The following is a 19516-nucleotide window of genomic DNA, read 5'->3' on the forward strand; positions in this document are numbered from 1 at the left end:
GAAGAAAATTAAGCGGGCTATATTTCCTCACTTCTTGATTGGGAAGAGAATGCAAGCCGCCCTGGAATGTGCCGCTGGCAAAACTGCCAGTGGAAACGTTGAGCGCGCTTATCACAGATGGTGGCGAGATGTTCATAATATCGTTGCATCGAGAGCGCGGCTCAAAGTCCTCATAGCCTAAGTTATTTAGGTTCGTCAAATGTGACTGAAAGTCCAGCAGACTGGCAGTGGAGATTCCGCTGTCGCGTAGGTCATTCGGCTCGTTTCTCGGTTCCGTGATTTCGGAATCGTCGTCGGTGCTCCATTCCGTATTTGTGCGTTTGTGCGTTAAACCACGTTTCGGCGGTGCTGGCGGCACCACCGCATTCGTGTTCGAGTCCTTCTTGTCCAGCACTGGAACAGGAAGTGCGCACGAGTAATGCGATGATTTTAGTGGAAAATTTATTCCTGACAGCTCAAATATTAAATTTCTTTATGTAGTCCAATATAATAAATTTATTATTAGACTACATAAAGTTAAAATGAAACAAGATAAAGTAATGCCCACTGGGCATTAGTAGGCATTGGTGTACACGATTTTGGTCAGCAGTTTACCCTTCGGAAAATATTAATCTAATATGTTGAAAGATAATAACAAAGATATTAACTTACTACAACCCCTAGGTGGTAGCGGCGGAGCGGGTTCAGGTCCAGGCTCGCTCCATGAGCTTCTAAGGCCACCTTGATCCACGCCATCGGTAGGAGTAGGCAAGGAATGCCTCAGTGGCAGTTTTGGACTCAGCGGCTTACTGAGAGATCTCTGATGCGTGGGCCTAGGTGGAGTAGTGCCATAACCGACGGAACGCGGCCGTACTTCTCGCTGAGGAATAGGCGGCGGCACACCGTCTACTTTCGTGTAGAAGCCTTCGTCTTCAGGAAGACCGTCGCTGTCGGCGTGCGACGATCTGGAACCGGCCGTTTCCAGAGTGGCTGGACGCTGCTTGTCGTTGATCGGCAACGGTGGCAGGGGCGAACTAAAAGAGCAACAATGTGATTAGAGTAATTAATGGAAATAGTTTGGAAACTACGGCTATACAATGAAACAAACTCTATAGAGTATACAGAAAATAATTACTTCACGATGCTATCTTGATGAATGGTTCTCTGCCTGGTCAATGGACCGAGGCCTTGCTTGAGCTGCGTGAATCTCTCGATTAGCCTCTTATGCAGCGGTTGGACTCCAGTCGGTGCGATCTGACCATGCAACACCAGGCCGGATTCTAACACACTCATCTGATCCAGTATTAATCCCTTCAATCGATTAACATGCGGCACCATTTCAGGATTCTGTCGGGCAAACTCCGGCGTGAGGAAGGCCTCTTGATATTTGGTGATGCCGCCCATTACGTTAGCGTCGATGATACCCTGCAGCCGCATGCTGAATGGATTGATATTTCTGTGTGGCTCCGCGGTATACTGTGCCACCAGCCGCCTCAGCTCCCTCTCCACGCTCTGCATAGTCTCGCAGGCATACTGTACCGGTGCCAACAACTCCGACCGTTTATCGATCACTTCGAACCATCTGAGGATCCCTGGCAGTTTAGCTTCTGTCGTCAACATCGTCCTCTCGATCCACAGTGATTTGAACTCATTTTCGCGGTCCACCGGACCGCGATGCAACGGCCGATCAAATGTGAATTTGCGAACGTCGTTCACCAAGTAGAAGGCGACCACGCGTTCTGGAACTTCGACACCGCTGCAAGCCAAACTGCCCTCCTCGGGGATCGGCTTGACATTGCAAATTTGGATATCTGCAAAAGTATAGTGGATGATTAGATAAAATGTATATATTCATTTATAAAAAAATGGTCAATTCCCAAATTATTGGGACTTTTATAATTTAAAAGAATAACTAATAGGACTGATCTCGCGCTTACATTGACCCTCAGATGTAAGGATAGTTTCGTCAGGCGGGGAATTCTTCATTAAAATTTGCGCACAGGGAAACTCGGTTTGCAACCGCTGCGTAAACGCTCCTATTCGCTCGTATTCCAGGCCACGATAAATAAACAACTTGTTCTGCAATAAAAGGCACGGATAAAGCGTCAATTTTACAAGAGTGAAAGAAAAACCGAAACTCGAACTTTTACAAAATATTTTTAATACAATAGAATTGCGTTTAAATTGCTTTATACCGAGGATGTATTTAAAAGTCCCCTTGGATTTATACATCATACTCACTCTGACGAAAAGCGGAAAACTGAGGCCGTAAAATCCAACGCGGAAGTACTCCGGTTCCGGCCGGAGTTGCGTCAGGATATTATCCAAGAATTTGGCTTGTAACTTCAACACTTGACTAAGTTTGGCATAATCGTACAGCCTAGTCTCGTATAGGATCGCCAGCTCCTTGCACAAGGGTATGCCCTTTTCCCAGCACTTGCCACGATCGAGATAATGAATAATCTTATGATAGAGTAGCTCTTTGCGCTGCCATTCCGGCTGCTGTGGATGAATGTGGTCAGGTGGTAGCATGGTCGAGCCCCAGCCCAGCTGATCGGCGTAGAGCTTCATCGTGAAGCCAGCTTCCGTATAATTCTCGGCGGTCAGATGTAGATCGTTCAGCTTGTAGATATAACGCAGGTACATCTCCTTCCGGTTGAACTCATTCTTGTAGAAGTTCTGCAGAAAGAGTAGAAGTAGCCCCATGTTGAGAGAGGGATTCGCTTCTAGCAATTGACGATTTAAGAACCAACTCGACAGGCAGAACAATAAAATTTCCATTGAAGAGCGCGAACACGAGTGCTAAATGTCACGCGAGAAGTGGCTATATTGGCGAGCACCAAATACATGTGGTGGTCACGTGTCACACGATTTAGTTAATTAACGCGCTAAATTATAAGAGAAGTAACTTGTGTATATAGCTACGGCTTTGCGCCACACATTTCTTGATTGTAGCCTTAGTATATTATTAACAAGTAATAAGTAATCACGCGAATCTTATTGGATTTTCTGTAGAGAAAAATCTCTAAATAATAATTCTTTACCAATAGATTTACGGTGCACGACATGCGCTTGTCGCGATTCTCGTCACCCTGAATGACGCTTCTGTAATCGAGAAGCCTCTCTAATAGACGCGTGACGGATGTTATAAAGGCCGTGCCACTGTCCTTCCAAGTTGGATCCTCGGACTGCACTCTGTCTAGTAACCTGTAAACGAATGTAGGAAATTGATTAAAGCTGAATCTCTAAAATCACGTTCTGCTGTAAACGTTGCACTTACACAGCGCTAAGATGTTCCCTGAAGCAGCATGAAATTGTATAATAAATAAGATAAGTATTACATAACTTTTTCATGAAACAAACACAAACGAAAAAATACTACGGTAACAAACGGCATTCTGTTTGTACAAAAATGTGGTAGCAAAAGTAAAAAATTATAGTACTAAAAATATGCACAATTTAAGATTAAAAATAGAAAATTTTTATTTCAATATTTAATGAAATTAACATCTCCTCTTAAGGCCTCTGTTTTGGGGTGTTTTAAGAGTATAGAACTCCGAGATTGGATATGGTTAGAAATGGATTTAACTAAACCAAGAGCGACATATACTTACATTGTGTTGAACAACTGCCTGTACTCGTCGTCACCCTTGTTCTCGCTGATAAGAATGTCGAGTTTGTCAATCAGCTCGGATTCCACGGACTTGAAGCTTCCACGAGCTCGCTGCTCGCACTCCATCATATCAAAGAAGATGTGCAGGGTTGCCTTGCGGAGCTCGCTTTCCGGCACCAAAGTGACCTCGAGGAAAGGCCCTACCATGCCCGGTATGAACTCGAGCTTACGCTCGCCCAAGTTGGACCACATGGACAATATCTGAAAGCCCATAAGTACCCTCATGTCGCTGTACTTCTCGACAATCTTCTCCCGCTTGACTTCGGAGAATTGTTCAAGCTGGAGCGACGGCTGGGTGAGGTAGGCCACCGCTAGATTGAAATACGTGGACCACAGCTGCGAGTCGAAGTTGCCATGGAGGAAATGAAAAGCGAGCGGCTGTGCGAGTTCCTGCAACGACCTCAGGATGACGCTATTAGCCTGCATCCTGATGACCAGCCAATCTGGTGGAAATACATCCTGGCGCACGAGGTCGCGCAGCACTAGGAATACCCGTAGCAGAAAGTCTTTGAGAGGTTTCCGGTCGCCGGCATGCGTCAACTCTTCCCAGAGTCGTGCGTAATGGTACTCGTCGAGCAGCTGAAGTAGTCCGATAAGACAGCCGACGAGACAGCCGAGGACAGGCCCATTGGCATTTATCACGATCAGTATCGTCTGTATGAGTACATCGAGCACTGACAGACAAAGCGTCTCGACGTCATGGTGTATGCAATTGTTGACTTTGTTCGTGTCCCTGCCGCGTTTATGCAAAAAGCTGAGTATCTCGCCCAGGATGTCGGTACAGGATCGTAATTCCTCCCTGCGTGCCAGGTGGATGCGTAAGTGCCGACATACGGTGACAAGCAACATGTTTCGACTCTCGTCGTCCTTGCGGAACAGACTGGACGCGGTAAGATTTTTAATGGCAACCAGCTTGGCTTGCGTGAGCTGCAACGGTGGCTCTCGCGACACCGAGTCTAGCATTGTACATGTGAGTTTAGCAACCTCCAGGAACGGCAGCACTGCTACTAGCTGTTCGAACACCGCTGCGATCGACAACAGCAGCGCGATTTGCGACAGCAGCACCATTTCGTAAGGAAGGCCTAACATCTTATTGAGGGCTGCGAACACGCAATATAAATCGCGCTTGAAACTGTCCTCGTATTGGCCGGCGGTTGCGCGAGCAAACAACAGCCGGCTTTGGATGATAAACTTGAAGATATACTCGAGAGAGCGGAAGCATTTCATAATCGGCTCCTGCTTCTCCGCGGCGGTTACCCAATCGGCGCAATGTTGCACGCTGCTGAGAAGACCTTTGTACACCAAAGCCGCAGCGAAATGGTCAGAGATATAAGCGTCCATCACAGGCTTGAAATGTTCGAACTTGGAGTCCTCCAACAAGCTAAAGATAGACACGAGTACTTGGAACACAAGACCGGAATGCGCGGTGGAGTTGCCATCCTCAGTATGAAACATAGCGAAGAGTGAGTCAAGGATGTCCTGTAGGAATTTGACCAGTTCTTCACCGTCCAGTCGAAGAACGCGACCAAGAGCTTCAGATATTCGGTCGGGATGAGCTTTCCATTGCAGCAAACTGAGTAGATCGACGTTCTGCGTTAATTTGGTACTGCAGAGCAGGGTATGTACGAATACAGTCTCCTTGGGCGATCTGGAGAAAGCTGGCGGACCTGGAAAGTAATAAGAAAATAATTCTATGAATATAAGTATTGAAATATATCTAATTTTAATACTTTTCTTGTAGACGTACCGTATAGTAACTCGATATTAACACAATTTTATACATTGATAATGCAATAGATAATTAATATTGCATTAAGTTTTAGAAGTCTTAATTCTTTATTTTAATCACATTAAATTTTGATTTTATTAAGGCACTCGGACTTACCTGAGGCACATGGTTCTCTCGTGTTACTCGGCAACGACAGGTAACCCAGGGAATCTAATTTCGCGCGTTCCTCGCACTTGTAAATATATAACTCATGCGGTCCGTCCTGAAGAGTAGCACCTCCGGGCTCCATGAGACGTACGAACGCGAAGGCGAACAGTTTCTTGTCGTTCTTCTCGCGTGCTGCAACACAGGAGCTTTCGCGTTGTAAAATGGTAAATGAAGACGAAGAGAATGGGTGGAAAGATGAAAAGATACGCGGAGACCGTTTAAGCGAAGGCGGAAGACCAGAATTAGATCGGTATCTATTGGGACTCACTGGAGCAATGCCGAAACTCGAAACGCACGTGGCTCCCGTAGAACTTGTCGATGGGTATCGCCAATCTCACAGTTTCCGCCCACGATGGACTGTTGTGATGGTATATGACCAAACTCTGATATTCGGAGCTGCCGTCCGTCCCCGCGGCACCAAACAGACACTCTTCCAAGGGCTGGCCGTCCGCGTCTAGGACCAGGATTGTTACCTAATTTTGTTGCAATAGAGACGATACAAAATATTAAATTTCATGAAAATAATTAATTGCTTTTATATAAGATCGAGGTTTTACAATATTTTAATTTGTTAAACTTACTTATACGTAATAGTTGTACATTTTCTCAAATCAAAAAGTAATTGTACCCCGTGAAAATATTCTTGTACGCAACTTGTACAAACGAACATGTATCGCGAGAGACGAACAAGTCGAACATTTTGTTTCACCTCGATATTCTTGCCGGTAGACTTTCCGCCGCGTTCGAATTCACCGCGTTCCAGCTTCAGATATAGATCGTTGCGCACGTCGCCCGGCATGATAACGTCCGAGAAGCCGAGCTTCTTCGTGAGGCAGATATTTTTGAAAAGCAACGGATTCTCGTCCCGAACTTGAGAAAGCTCGCCGTGCAGGATACGAAGGGATACAACTATTCCATAATTAGGCTGTCCGGGTAAAGGAGAGCACTTGTTGTTACGTATGATTTGTTCGTGGAGCTGGTGGAACTCCTTCTCTTCACCCTGGTACACCTGCAAACAAGTGGAGATCCTTCCAATTAAATCCATCTCGTCCAAAATTCTCTTTGGGTGTTGCCAAAAAATCAAGAGAACCAAAAGTAACTCAGATCGAAATCTTTTCGACGAAGTACGGTAAAAAGTACGCTTGAAATTCGCGGTTTACAAATTTCGTTCCCCTCGGTAACATTCAAGACTAAAATAACACGATAGATTTATATGTAAACCGATAGGTTTCTTCGCTCACTTTGAAGGTCATCTCGAGTTCCTCCGCGTGATCTTGGGAGGCTTCCGCCAGGGAGAGAACCGCCACCCCATGAGGCCGCCTGTAAATCGCAGTTCCGGTCTTGTTTTTGCTGGAATCGGAGTACAGCATCCGGCCGCAGCGCATCACGTGGGCGATCATATAGAGATCGCGGCTCAAGTCGGAATTGCCCAGATCCGTAAAGATGGTGCAATTGCTGTGCATCTTCTCCACATAATTGGAGAAGCCCTCCTTGCTGATGCGTACCAGGAAGCGCTCGCTCAGATACTGCTGCCGCTTGGCATCGAACAGAGAGAAGTAGATCTCGGTGTCCTCGCCGACCGAGTGGCCGAAGTCCCTCATGCAGAAGTACAGGTGATGAGTGAGGACCTTCTTGTGCTCCTTGCGACGTAGGGTGCCGCGAGCGGATGCGCCCTGCGAATTCTCGGCACTCTGCACGTGCTACAGCCCCCGCGAGAAAAGATCGAGATTAATAGCACGCAAACAATTTGTTTATTTATTTACTTATAGCGGTCAACTCAGTTTTTCGGCCCTAAACTTAGTTTAATTTACTGAAACAGAAGCGCTGCGTATTTAAGGAGATGAGCCAGCGAAAATTCAATATTGATGTGAAGATGTGAAGATGTGAAGAATTAGAGGATATTAACTAAAACCGTAATTACTGCACCGATTTGAATGTAATTAACCTTTCAGTGAATTTACTTTAGCTCATATCGCTAGATGCAACATGTTTCGTTGTTACGCTCATCGTAGCAGAATAAACTGCGGCGTAACTGGTTATATTTGTATTTACGAGAAGAGTTCACTAAACAGAAGTAACTGTATCGCTTCGCACGTGACGAAGTTGATGCAATGCTACCTTTGTGGTCTGATAAACTCCATATCTGTTCTCGTTACCCTTTCTTCTTTTCATCGCGACTCGACACTTGCGAGTTATACTGAGAAAAATGTATTATTTTATTCGTAATTACCACATGATATAATTCCACGACTGACATGGTATCCGGTTCCACCATGTGAGCACCTTGGCGTGGCACCAGGTCCAAACCGAGCTTCCTGAAACATGGCAAAGTAAAGAGAGGGTCGTGATAGAGAGTGCAATTAAATTGTTGCTTCTATTATGAAAGCCAGTAAAAAATATTTCGCTGTCACCTAGCGAGAAATGTGTACAATTGTTGCTCTGCGGATAAATATAACGACGCGATTTTTACGTCCAGGCACGTGCAAATACGCCATGATGGTGGAGACTATTTTTAATTTATACCGTTAACCCCGACAGTCTGTACTCGCGGGTACCTGAAAAAAGAATTATTCAACCTTGGTGCAACGAAGTGCCTTACATAACGTCTGCCGATAAAAATTTCCCGTTGGTTATTTCCATATCAAAGGCAGACGCACTTCGGTGCGCGAGGGAATACCTCAGGGTCGGATTTACATATTCATTAAATAGCTAAATAAGCTACAGCTCGCGGGATCTGATTAAAATAAAATATTAACAAAGATCCGCTCTCCCCCGGCGTTTCTTTTCCGTTTAATAAAGTGGCGTACGGCCCTCCCGCTCGCGATTCAAAGGGAGACCAAATTCACCCTCCGCATTTTTAATCGTCCCCTCGAGACGGGGGTGTCGACGAGCGGGACTCGCCGGGTGGGTACCCCGGGGGGTCGAACGACGGGGAAACGGGCGCGCATGGGGACGCAGGATTGTTACAAGTCGCTGATTAAGGCGTACGTTGCATCACACTTTGGGAGGTTCGCTTTCGAAGTGAGGCCCCGGAGAGAGAGAGAAGCGGCTACTTAACTTCTCGTGACCCCGGCGCGCGGGGGCCGGACCGGGCTGGGCCCGCATGCCATGGGGCCGACGTGTTCTCGAACGCGTCGAGAAGGCCCTACTCCCCAGCGCGGAGGGCACCGTCGCGTCGCCCCGCAGGAATGCAGATACGCGCCGGGTCGCGATTTTTTCTTTCTTTCTTCTGTATGCGCGTACGCGTATGCACGGGGGATAGGAATCCGTAGGAAGCCGCGAGGTTCGCGCTTATCGGAAAAGAAACGGGGTCTTCGTGCGCGGCTGATTCCTGAGGGACAATCCTCGAGTTTCTACGGAAACTTCATTAGAACGTCATTTCGCGTGACATAGTCTATTTGAGGTGCCGGCATGAGACGAGATAAGGGATAAGGATAATTAACAACTCGGGGAAAAATAACGAGTGAATTAAGAGCGATGAAGTTTTCAACTGACAGTTGTACAAACGGCGGGGGAAAGCAAATAAATTATCCAGTCTGATGCGCGACATTAATTTAGAAATATTATATTTATATTGCGTATTTGCTGTTGTTACACAGCTGAAGTCATCGATAATTAATATTCCAAAAAATTTCAATGGGACGGAGCTTTATTTCGACAGGCTCGCTCGGTTATTATTATCACCGTTTACCATGGCGGTAATTAATTTCACGATTAATTGGCAGCTCTCTAATTTCAATAAAACAAGGTTTTATTACGCTCTCCCGCAAAGAGACTTATCTCATCGACACATTTAATTGCGACTGGATGCTGCGTACTGTTATCTATATGACCGTATCATTAGCGTACGAGACGACGTTGTTGAATCAGTTTTACGATTAGTTACGCGTCTGTAATGACAAATCGTCAAGAGTCACGTCTTTTCGTTATAATTTTCTCCAACATTCCGAGCTTCGTTCGTCACGTTCGTAGCATTACAGTTCCGTCATAATGGACTTTTGCTGTCACGAAATTCTGTTTGCCGTTCAATATTTACGCGAATGTAAAATTTGCCGGGCTAACGAAATTTCACGTTTAAATCGCAATTTGAATATCATTTCGCTTATCACGCGTGCGACATTTCCGTCCGCATTTACAGTGCATAAAGCGAGCTCTGTTTCTGTTCTCTGCGTACGCTGCAAGGAGAAATACGATTGAAATGGATATAATCGAGCGCTAACTTGCGTTTAGTACACTCAAACGATCCTCGCAATCGGGCCTTAATCGCGCGGCGAGAGAAGCACGATAATTATTCGCCGGCCGTTTGCATAGCTTCGCCGCGTCGATTCGATTGTTATTAATCGCTAAAATCGGACGTCGTGCGGGAGGCTGCAAGCGGTAAGAAAGTCCTTTCATAAATCTGACCTGACAGTCCTTTAAGCTTCTCTCGGAGAGCGTTTAACTCGACCGCAGTAGCGTAACTGCTAATCCAGGAGGAGGCGCAGGACCAACGAGAAAATTATTTAGCGCCAATTCACGTTGTCTGCTTCTGCTCTCGTTCGGGTCGCGATCGATTTCTGCATTTCGCCCGCAATACGCTTTCGTTCCCTCTTAATTCAACATTATTTTTAGTAATGTATTATTCAGTATTTTCATACATAATCCAGTGCAAAAATTTTGTAAATGTAATATAAATATAATTATTGCATTTTTAATAAAATTCGCATAATGCAGAAGAATAAACACAGAGAGCAAAATAAAAGAATCACTGCTCTGAAAATCTATCGCCACGTCAAAGAGAGAGCAGTTTTGATTTCCGAGTATAAATAAAATATAATTGAGGACACGATATAAAGTGTCCTCACTGTCTTCTGTGGCAAATCAGTTCGCAATTTAACGAAATTCCACCCCGCTAAGCGTCTACAAATTTCCGGGCTTAGACGAGAACCGTATAAAAAAAAAGCAATTGACAATGAGGTTCGTTTTCACAGAGACACAGAGAGAACTTTGAGCTCATGCCTTTCACGAGTTCGATGTTAAAGCAAGATTAAATTAAGTGGTAGGTTCGAGAGAGTTGAGAGGAGAGCGCGGCTCCGTGGCGCACAGGCTTGTTTTATCCTTTCCTTTTTTTTACGGTCCAGACTCTCTCGAACCTGAGAATTTCCCACCCTCCGTACGACTACGTCACTAATCGAGGTGATTCGGTCAGCGAGTCCTGCATCCCTCGCCGCCACCGAGTCGGAGTGGACCCAGGCTCCTGCTACCGCGTACGCACATCGACCAAATCGACTCAATCCGGAGTATTCGGACCGTACTTGTCTAATTAAGTCCAATAGCAAGGAGTAGTCGTGTCCAAAAAGATATTTTTAATTTTCCCAAAAATCTGCTCGCATAACTGGACCTATTCGATTTCTGCCGGCAATCTGTTGACAGCGTATGTTTTACTGACTCTGTTGCCGAAACAAAAGCCAAATGCGGACACCCAGACGGCTATGGTTTTGGCGTGAGTTTCTGACGAATCTGCTGCGAATCTGACGCCAATCCGCGAACACTTTGCCGACTGGGATGTTTCGAAATAAAGAGCAAGTGGTCTTTCAATCATAATTTATTGTGATCGATACAGTACATTAGCGGAACATTTTTCAAACTCGGTCTCTCGCTGGCTGAAATATCGACGCACGAACGGGACGCAAATAAACGTTCTCCACACGAGAAGAATCGAGGAGGGCATCGAGTACGAGTCGTACGGTCCTGCAGGCCCCGAAAGCTCTCCCTCCAGGTCCCTCATGATGGAATGCAGGTGAGCAGGCAGACTTCGATGCGTGGAGACAGGTTCAGGTAATGTCCGCCGCCGCCGCCGCCGCCGCCACCACCACCACCGCCACCACGTCGTTGGGACCTATGCCCCATTCCAAAGATATCGGATATATTCCAGCGGACATCGTGGGCCTCTGCGGCGACCGGCTGGACCCACGAGGACGGGTCTGAGCCTCCCTCTCCCCTCCGTCGCAGGATGACGAATTCGTTCGGCCAATGGCCCGTTCGACACGTGGAGTCCCGAGGACGGGAAGCTACGTCGCTTCCCCGTCGATGGAGCTTCAGAAGTTCGACGACTTCCTCGCCCACGTCGTACGGGAGGACCGTTCCCTCTGTCTCTCTATCGAGCAAGGGAGCATCGAACTACCGCCTCTCGAGATATCGACGTTAGCTGAGCGCACGGCTTATCTCGTCAACGAGAAAGGACGATTAGATCTCGGGGATTAAATTGCACCTACGCCGTATGATCCTTCGAAGAACGACAACGCGCGAAAAAAAAATGTTAACGTGTAGCGACGAGAGTGAAAACGGCGTGCGCAATCTGTTTTGCGTTCTTACTAGCGATAATTATTTATGCCTCTGCGTAAGGCTTCTATGTAATGTGCTTGAAACACCTTGTAACTTAAAGAAATTGTTTGTAGCAACGGGGAGTTATCGCGCCGAAAGTACTCAGGTGCCTGAGTACCAATCTATGCTGATATCGAACAGGTTTACAGAAGATAATATTCCATCCGAGGGAATACCGTTTAGTTTCCCAATTTAACGTCCCACGGGGAGGGGGTGGTTCCCCTTTCATCCAGGGATATATCATTGGGAGGAGAAATCCATCGCAGCCTCGGCTTTTCCTCTTCATTAGGCAGGAGATGTCAGTTCAGAAGCTCGCCCTTTCTCGCGTCGCTCAGGGAGGTTTCAGTTACCGTTCGGTAGCTCTAAACGCTATAATTACGTCGGTGCTCCTGGGAAGTCAGTCCCGCGGACTTCCCGTTCCGACTCTCGGACGCGCAGCTCGCTCTCTCTCTCTCTCTCTCCTTCCCTGTGGCTCTTAGAGCGGAGTCGATGTAATCCCCATGACGTGATTCAACATCGAAATATCGACGGACGTGTCGTACCCTAGGATATTAGCATCGCCTCCAGCACGGAATGTACAGCTACGCATTAGCATAGAGGACATCGTACGCCTCGAGCCGATCCTCCTTCGACGAAGTCGCGATCGTTGCCAAGTCCGCAGAACGCGAACGACGGGGGCTCTGAGTCACACTCGCGTCGCTTCGGAATATCCTCGGACCAAACGACTTCTTTTCGCGGGAGACAACAATAAAGAACCTGGAAAAAGTGTGGACAAGTCCTGAATCGACTCGACGTCTCGTTTCGCTTAAAATTAACGTCGCTTAAAATGTTCTCGCAAGCCGCAAGTTAGATTTGCTCGTCACGTGGCCGAGAGGAAACGATACAATTACGCGAGACGACAGGGGGATTTGAAATTTTCGCGATCTCATCGCCGCGGCCGCGATTGCGTCACGTTGCCCCTTTAAAAGCCGGACAGGTGGTTCACACGCGATCGCCGATTGCCCCCCGCTCCGGCCGGAGTTATTCGCGTGACCGTGTAAAACGGCCTTAATGGGAGTGTTTCCTGATCCCGGAACGAGTAACGAGACTCGTACGTACAGTAAAAGGGTTCGTGGGAAGACGAACGTCGAGGCTGGGCCTCGCTCGAGGGTACGTAGCACACACGCGAGCGCACTCGACATTCATCCACCCACACGCGCGCACACCCTCGAGCAGAGCCGACACGGTGTCGTGCCGCGTTCGGAGTGCCGTGCACCGGGGCTGTGTGCTATGCACCGGCACGGTACGACAGAAGGCAGCGTGGTAATAGATGTCAGGGCCAAATCTCCGATTTCCCCCACGGTCTCAATTAGACGGAACGATGAGCGATTAAGCGCGATTAACCGCGAGCAACCGCGAGCTTATCGCAGCCTTTCTCGCCGACAGCTAGACGACTCGTCTTCGCAACGGCGAAATCTCTCGCGGGCTCACCACGCGAGCGGCGCTCGAGTTGCGTTCGCAGAAATACGGCATGCCGTGTCTCTCGTCGCACGCAACACCGATATTAAAGTGATATCTATAATGGAAAGATAATTGCACTTGAATGAAAAGATTATTAGCCTTTATTCGCGTCCTCGCTACTTGGATTTCCCAAGGAAGCATTCGTGAGTATAAACGCTGTAATTATTATGTGTTGAGCTTCATTTCGTAATATGCGATAGTTCAAACACACGTGGACCCAGAGATATTGCTCCCCGAGGAAAGGGTTACGCTTTGCGCCGCCATCCCGGCGGGGTTCAAAGGGTTTAAAGCATTCATTAGGAGTATCCTGCCTAGCGGACGATATGTCGGGACGCCACGTGATATCCTTGAAAAGCGGAAAACCGCGCCGGATTCAACAGCGATCTCTTCTCGCGGAGTTCCTCGATCCGCAACGCGGCGGAGTTCTAGAAAGGACAGGAAAGGGCCGCCCCCTTGTACAACGATTTCCGCTCCCAGGTGCACGCTTATTAACGCCGACGAGATCGCCGCCATTCATTAATTTCCCTCGCCCGACTCGGTAGCCGTGGAACTCTCCACGGAGTCCTTCCCCCCCCTCTCTCTGTCTCTCTCTCCCTCGCTCGCTTGCCCTCTTCGGGGCCCGCAAGCCCCGGTAGTGGGCCCCGATGCGGCGCCGTGCTACGCTGAGGCTGCGGCAGAAAGAAAGGGTAGATCTTAAGGCGATTTTACACGACTCGCTTCGGCAGCAATCAACGCGAACGAGTGATCCAACAGGAGTGCGTTCGTCAGACAGAGTGAGACTCCTGGAATTTCGTTTCCCAATAATTAACAAGCGTGTTTCTTCAGATCGCCAGTATTAATATAATAATAAAATTAACCATCGAAAATGCCAATTGGTTTATCCGTTGGCAATTTTTCTCAGTGCGCAACTTCGAAAGCATTTAAGTCTCGATTGCGACATGTCTAAAGAATCGAGCGACAAACACGAAGAAACGGAGGGATCTCTGGCTCCGTTCCGTTCGGCCGCGGGGCACACGCTCATTAGAAATAATAATAATTGCCGCGAGACGTGGGTAATGAATGTTACCGCCGTCGCCGCGTGGTTCGACGCCGTTAACAGGGGAGTAACTTAACCGCGACGCGCGGACAACCGACAATTAGGTGTAGATCGAATATACTCCGCTCGTGGGACGCGCTGACAACGATGTCCTTTGCGACCTCGTCGCCAATCGCACCTCTCCCTATCCACTCGAGGCCTTTCGTCAAAACGCGCCAGCAATCAAACTGTTTAGGACTCAAGCCCGGCTGTAACATGCAATTCTTACTAATGCCCGTGTTTCTACTAATGCAGATTAACGTTAATCTCGGCTTAAATTACTTCTTGTCTCTTTCCAATTCGTAAAACTAGAAAAAGATACAAAGTACGTTGAACCGAGATTCAAGTTAAACTATCGTCGGTAGAAAAGGGTGCAAATCTTTATACAAGTCTGTCACGTTGTTGTATCACGGCAAGTACGAACCAGATAGAAATAAACAATTGGCTAAGCTACGATTAGGAAGTTCTAGTGGGAAAAAGACAGCAATAATTAATTCGGGTATTAATGTAATTATGGAATATCAAAGATTAAACGCGAAAACTCTACGCAGAGGAAAGTTCTCTATTACGCGATAGGTTTCTAATATGAGATAGGTTTTCAACACCCAAATTCAATCACAAATCTTTTTTCAACAATGATTTTTCCACTAACCAGATTTCACTCCAAGGGCAATAGATTCATGGTGGAATCAGCTGATGCCTATTAATTTAACAGAAACTTTCCTCTATTTTAAACATATTACTCGCGTTCTCACGCTGTAAGCTTAACTTAGAAGATTATTCGACACCGAGGCTTCAAACTGTTAGAAAGGTCGTATGCATAATTAAACTTTTCTTTAAGAGAATTCGAATCAAGATCGAGGATCGCATTGTTGCTTATTTTTCTTCTTGTCTGGCTTTCAAGCGACACTCGTTGTGACATTTCATTTTTAATCGAAACTTCTCCATTGAAAACGCCCTTGTGAACCTTCCATGGGGAAATACGTCGAGGTCTATAGGTATTATGGCAGACTGTTGTGAGTCAAGTTACCTGAATAATGTTAGAGATTACAAGAATACCAGACAACGAGTCAACATCTCGGGATCGCACGCACAATAGAGAGGAAGAATACTTTAACCGAGAGTGAAAAAAGTTCGAGTGGACGTTCGAACTTGGATGGAAACGATAATTATTCATTGTCGGCGGAGCAGGAAAAAGAGCGCGGAGAATAAATTGAAAAATATTTCACCTCTCGACCAATGCAGACGGAAATAATGCAATCATTAAGTAAGCACACGACGAGGCACACATTTCATCAAATCGGACAGACGCCAGGATAAAACGCGTATCTTCTTCTAACGGCTACGACATTAGCAAAGCGAGTAACAGTAGCGCAATCTTAATTGCATCTAATGGCGATTACATCGTTAATAGTAGCGCCGCGCGATAACAACGATAATAACAAACTCGGGAAGAAAGAGAGGAAGACCGGAGGAAAGACACAGGAGGAAATGTACAAACGCAGCCTTTAAAGAGCTGGAAGCGACCCCCCTTGAGCGTGAAGGGCGAGGGGGAGGAGGAGGGAACAGGTTCCCGGCATAGTTACCGCGTATTCACCGAGCTGAAAACCTTGGGCCTCATCTGGAGCGACGGAGAAGAAGAAGAAGAAGAAGAGGACAGAGAGAGAGAGAAAGAAAGAGAGAGAGAGAGAGAGAAAGGAAAGGAAGAAAAAGGGAGAGAGAGAAAGAGAAAGAAGGGGCAGGATATTTGCTCATCTCGCTCCAGCCGAGATGCTGCAGTCGCAGACACACGATAAAGGTCGAGAAAGCAAAGGTGGGTTCACACGATGCGTGCATCGCGCCGGGGGAGTCGCGCGGGGTCCATCGGCAGGATCGCGCGCGACCAGTGGGCCCTTGGTCCTTGAACTCGTTGCGACCGCTCGTCGCGAAAACGGTACCTTCTTATTGGCACGCCGCGCAGGCACGGGCTTCTACCAGGACCGCTGAAAGCCGGTCCCCGAAATTTCGTGGGAAAAGGAGGATTAGCACAAACGAGTTGGAGATACGCTCTCGCGAGGGAGAAAGAGAGAGAGAGAGAGAGAGCGGGAGGAAGGGGCGTAATGAGGTGCCTGGTGTATTCACGATGACTGGGTGATTTTATCATTTACATAGAGTACGACCGTACCATTACCGTAGATATATGACAAAAAAAGAAGTAACAAGTTGCAAATTTATTTCTATTTATGCTGATATGCATTTGCCCCCTCTTTTCGGCCGAAGGAAGCGGAGGAATGTTTCAGCGCGACGAGTTAATTCGCGTCCCGCTGAATTCCTCGAGGAGGGAAGGGAGCGCAGCGAGACGGATTATTTCGGAACGGCAGGAAACGGCTACCGCGCGAGCGGTAGCTGCATTTCCGCGATTTCCGCTGGCGCGCATTTCGTAATAGTCCCTCGCTAAGGCACGCAAATCCTCGGCGCGCGGCTTCAACGTTTTCGCATTTCCGACGCGACGGCCGCAAAGTCCGAAATACGCCCGCCGAAATTAACGTTCATTCATTCGTTCGTTCGGCCTTCGTTTGCGGAAATTCGCGTAACTTGGAAATTCATCATCGCGTTCTTGCGGAGAGCTGCGTAGGTATTTCGGCCACGAAAGACCCGACAGGTCCAGCATAGCGTTATGTATCCGCCATCTCCGATTCCTCCGCCTTGTGTCCTCGTACATTCTTGTTAACCCTCGTGTCCACGATCCCAGAACTGTGTCCAAGTTCTAGCTCCGAGAAATATGTAGCCAATCAACCTGCATCTTGTACGGAAAAGCTACACATTTCTCGGAGCTAGAACTTGGACACAATTCTTGGATCGTGGAAACAGGGCTTTACATATTGCTCGGCCCATAACCCGATGTTGGGTGCGATTTTTGCGTGAAAGGTAAAATGTCACGTGACTAGAACAGAAGAAACTAAAAGAGACATTTAGCAGTGCCGACAATAGTGACATGCGTCACGTAACCAAAAGAAAAACGCGGCAAAAACAAATGAGTATTTTCTTGAGTAAAGTAATATTTTTTTGGATTGAGATATTTTTTTTATCAGTGTAGATACCCTGTAATCAGAGAGACTGGCCGTAGGAGTTTGTCAAATTCCCGCGTGTGAGAGAGAAACGTCTACGATCGTAGAGGAGTGAGACGGGCCTGCGTTTATCTCTCACTCGGGGGAAATTCGACGGACTCACGTGGCCCGTCTCGGATCGCGGGGTCTCCGCGGCGTCGATTCCGGAAAATCGAAAAGGCGAAAAGAAAATGGCGCCAACGCGGAAATTCGAAGGCGCGCGATCTCGCAGGTGGAGGGGGTCTACGTTGTACGCACCTGGCGCTGCCCCTCTCTTCGCCCGCCCGAGCTCCCGGTCTGGGAGCAAGATGGCGGAGAGTAGTGGGGCCCCGCGCGAGCACTTCGCCGTTCGTGACTTCGCGTCAGTCGTTTTCCGGGCCCAGTCGGCGACGTCGTGCGTTGCGAGTCTCGCTCGTGGATCGTGTTCGCGTCGCGGGAGAAAGGAGTCGAAAAGGAAAGAGATCGAGCAAGAGAGAGAGAGAGAGACAGAGGGAGGGGAAGCGGGACGCGTTACTCAGGAGAGCGCCTCGCTTCGGCTTTTCGTCCCCCCCCCCTGCGCGTTACCAAACTTGAGTGCGCATTTTCGTGTCCCCGTCTTTTTTCGCGCCCGTTGAGGGGAAAAGCGAGGCGTCGATTTTCGAGGGTCGGTCGGTCGGTCGGCCGGTCGATCGATCGATCGATCGATTGCTCGCCCGCAGGGGAAAACTTCGATCTCGTCCGTCTCTTTCCCGCGAGAGCCGACGACCGGGCCGTTTCCCCTGACTCCTGTCCGCAGGCCCTAACGAAAATTCAGGGCGCCGGTTAGTTGCAGCACGGACGGCGAGCAGTTACGACAGCGGGGAGTACCGGCAACCACGAACGTTGACCATCGAGGGACGGCAAAGCGGAAGGTATTTGTCCGATTGGTGAAAAGACGGTGGGCCGCCAGGCGGGGAGGGGGTGCTTGTGCTCCGATCGCGCGAAAGACACGCCGGGATGACGCGGAGCAGATCCGCGTCGAGGATGTTCGGTCGATGAAACAATAACGCCGCGTTAACACGTAAACAGAGACACGCGAAAGAGACGCGGTCGAGGGACTCGGTGTCCCTCGATTGTTATTCGAGTCCCGGGGAGGCTGACTCGAGTAGTCCGTGCTCGAGGCAAGCTAACGAAGACGAACGAGCGCGGAGCGAGTGCTCATTTTCCTCGTATTCACCGAAACGAGTCCATTCGCGCTTGTTCCGATCCAGCGGCCGCGTATCCGCCACGCGAGGCTGCGGGGCCGAGGCGGCGTCGCTTCTCGATCGCCGTTCGACAGGCCTCGACGAGAGGGGCGGCTCGCCGCGCGAACCCCGACAGAGAGAGAGAGAGAGAGAAACGCGCGCGCGTCTTCCCCGGCAGCTGCGCGCGTTTAACCGACCTCGATTGGCAAAAGCCAGCCGACTCCGGTTGGCTGGGAAGACCGTTTCCAAGCCGATCCGATATCGGGCTCGAACGCGAGCCTCGAATGAGTAATCCCTCTTTCACCGCGTGCGCGCACGCACAACACACGCGCGCGATTCCTGTTACCTGCGTAACGAGGTGCACCTTCGTTACGAGGCACAAACTCTCGCGTTACGCTCGTTCCACCGACGCTGACTCGGCCACTTCTAATCGACGACGACGCGCGCTCCGCCGGGGATCGTCCGCTCGGCATTTCGACGTAATTGCACGCGCGTGCACGTCTTTAAGCCCGTATCAGACTACGGACTCCCGACTCTGACTCGACTACTGACTCGGGCTCCCGACTATCATTCAACCAATCACAGCAAAGCACCGGCCGACCCCGACTGCCAACTCGGGAATAGACGCCACTCTAATTGGTTGAATCATAGTCGGGAGTCCGAGCCAGTAGTCGAGTCAGAGTCGGGAGTCTGTAGTCTGAT

At 48.6% G+C, this 19516-nt stretch overlaps 2 protein-coding genes across 3 annotated transcripts in view; one reads left to right on the forward strand and one right to left on the reverse strand.

Moving 5' to 3' along the window:
- Positions 1 to 19516, reverse strand: part of LOC105562668 (dedicator of cytokinesis protein 3) — a 56566-nt gene that overhangs the window by 855 nt on the left and 36195 nt on the right. Inside the window, exons 5-17 of one of the 2 annotated variants that reach the window (XM_012013678.1) lie at positions 7819 to 7903; positions 6830 to 7288; positions 6298 to 6597; positions 5857 to 6061; positions 5538 to 5720; positions 3594 to 5319; positions 3260 to 3277; positions 3024 to 3186; positions 2221 to 2658; positions 1917 to 2058; positions 1115 to 1790; positions 652 to 1013; positions 32 to 393 (exon numbers count right to left, since the gene is read on the reverse strand). In XM_012013678.1, coding sequence (XP_011869068.1) covers positions 32 to 393; positions 652 to 1013; positions 1115 to 1790; positions 1917 to 2058; positions 2221 to 2658; positions 3024 to 3186; positions 3260 to 3277; positions 3594 to 5319; positions 5538 to 5720; positions 5857 to 6061; positions 6298 to 6597; positions 6830 to 7288; positions 7819 to 7903 — 5119 coding nt within the window. The remainder of the gene's footprint in view (positions 1 to 31; positions 394 to 651; positions 1014 to 1114; positions 1791 to 1916; positions 2059 to 2220; positions 2659 to 3023; positions 3187 to 3259; positions 3278 to 3593; positions 5320 to 5537; positions 5721 to 5856; positions 6062 to 6297; positions 6598 to 6829; positions 7289 to 7818; positions 7904 to 19516) is intronic. The other variant, XM_012013679.1, reaches the window with a different exon arrangement.
- Positions 17491 to 19516, forward strand: part of LOC105562667 (innexin inx3) — a 24663-nt gene continuing 22637 nt past the window's right edge. Inside the window, exon 1 of the mRNA XM_012013677.1 lies at positions 17491 to 18502. The gene's annotated coding sequence lies outside the window, so the exon portion shown is untranslated. The remainder of the gene's footprint in view (positions 18503 to 19516) is intronic.

Source organism: Vollenhovia emeryi, unplaced genomic scaffold (genome assembly GCF_000949405.1).
Source record: "Vollenhovia emeryi isolate VEMERY1.0 unplaced genomic scaffold, V.emery_V1.0 DF939185.1, whole genome shotgun sequence".
NCBI lineage: Eukaryota > Metazoa > Arthropoda > Insecta > Hymenoptera > Formicidae > Vollenhovia > Vollenhovia emeryi.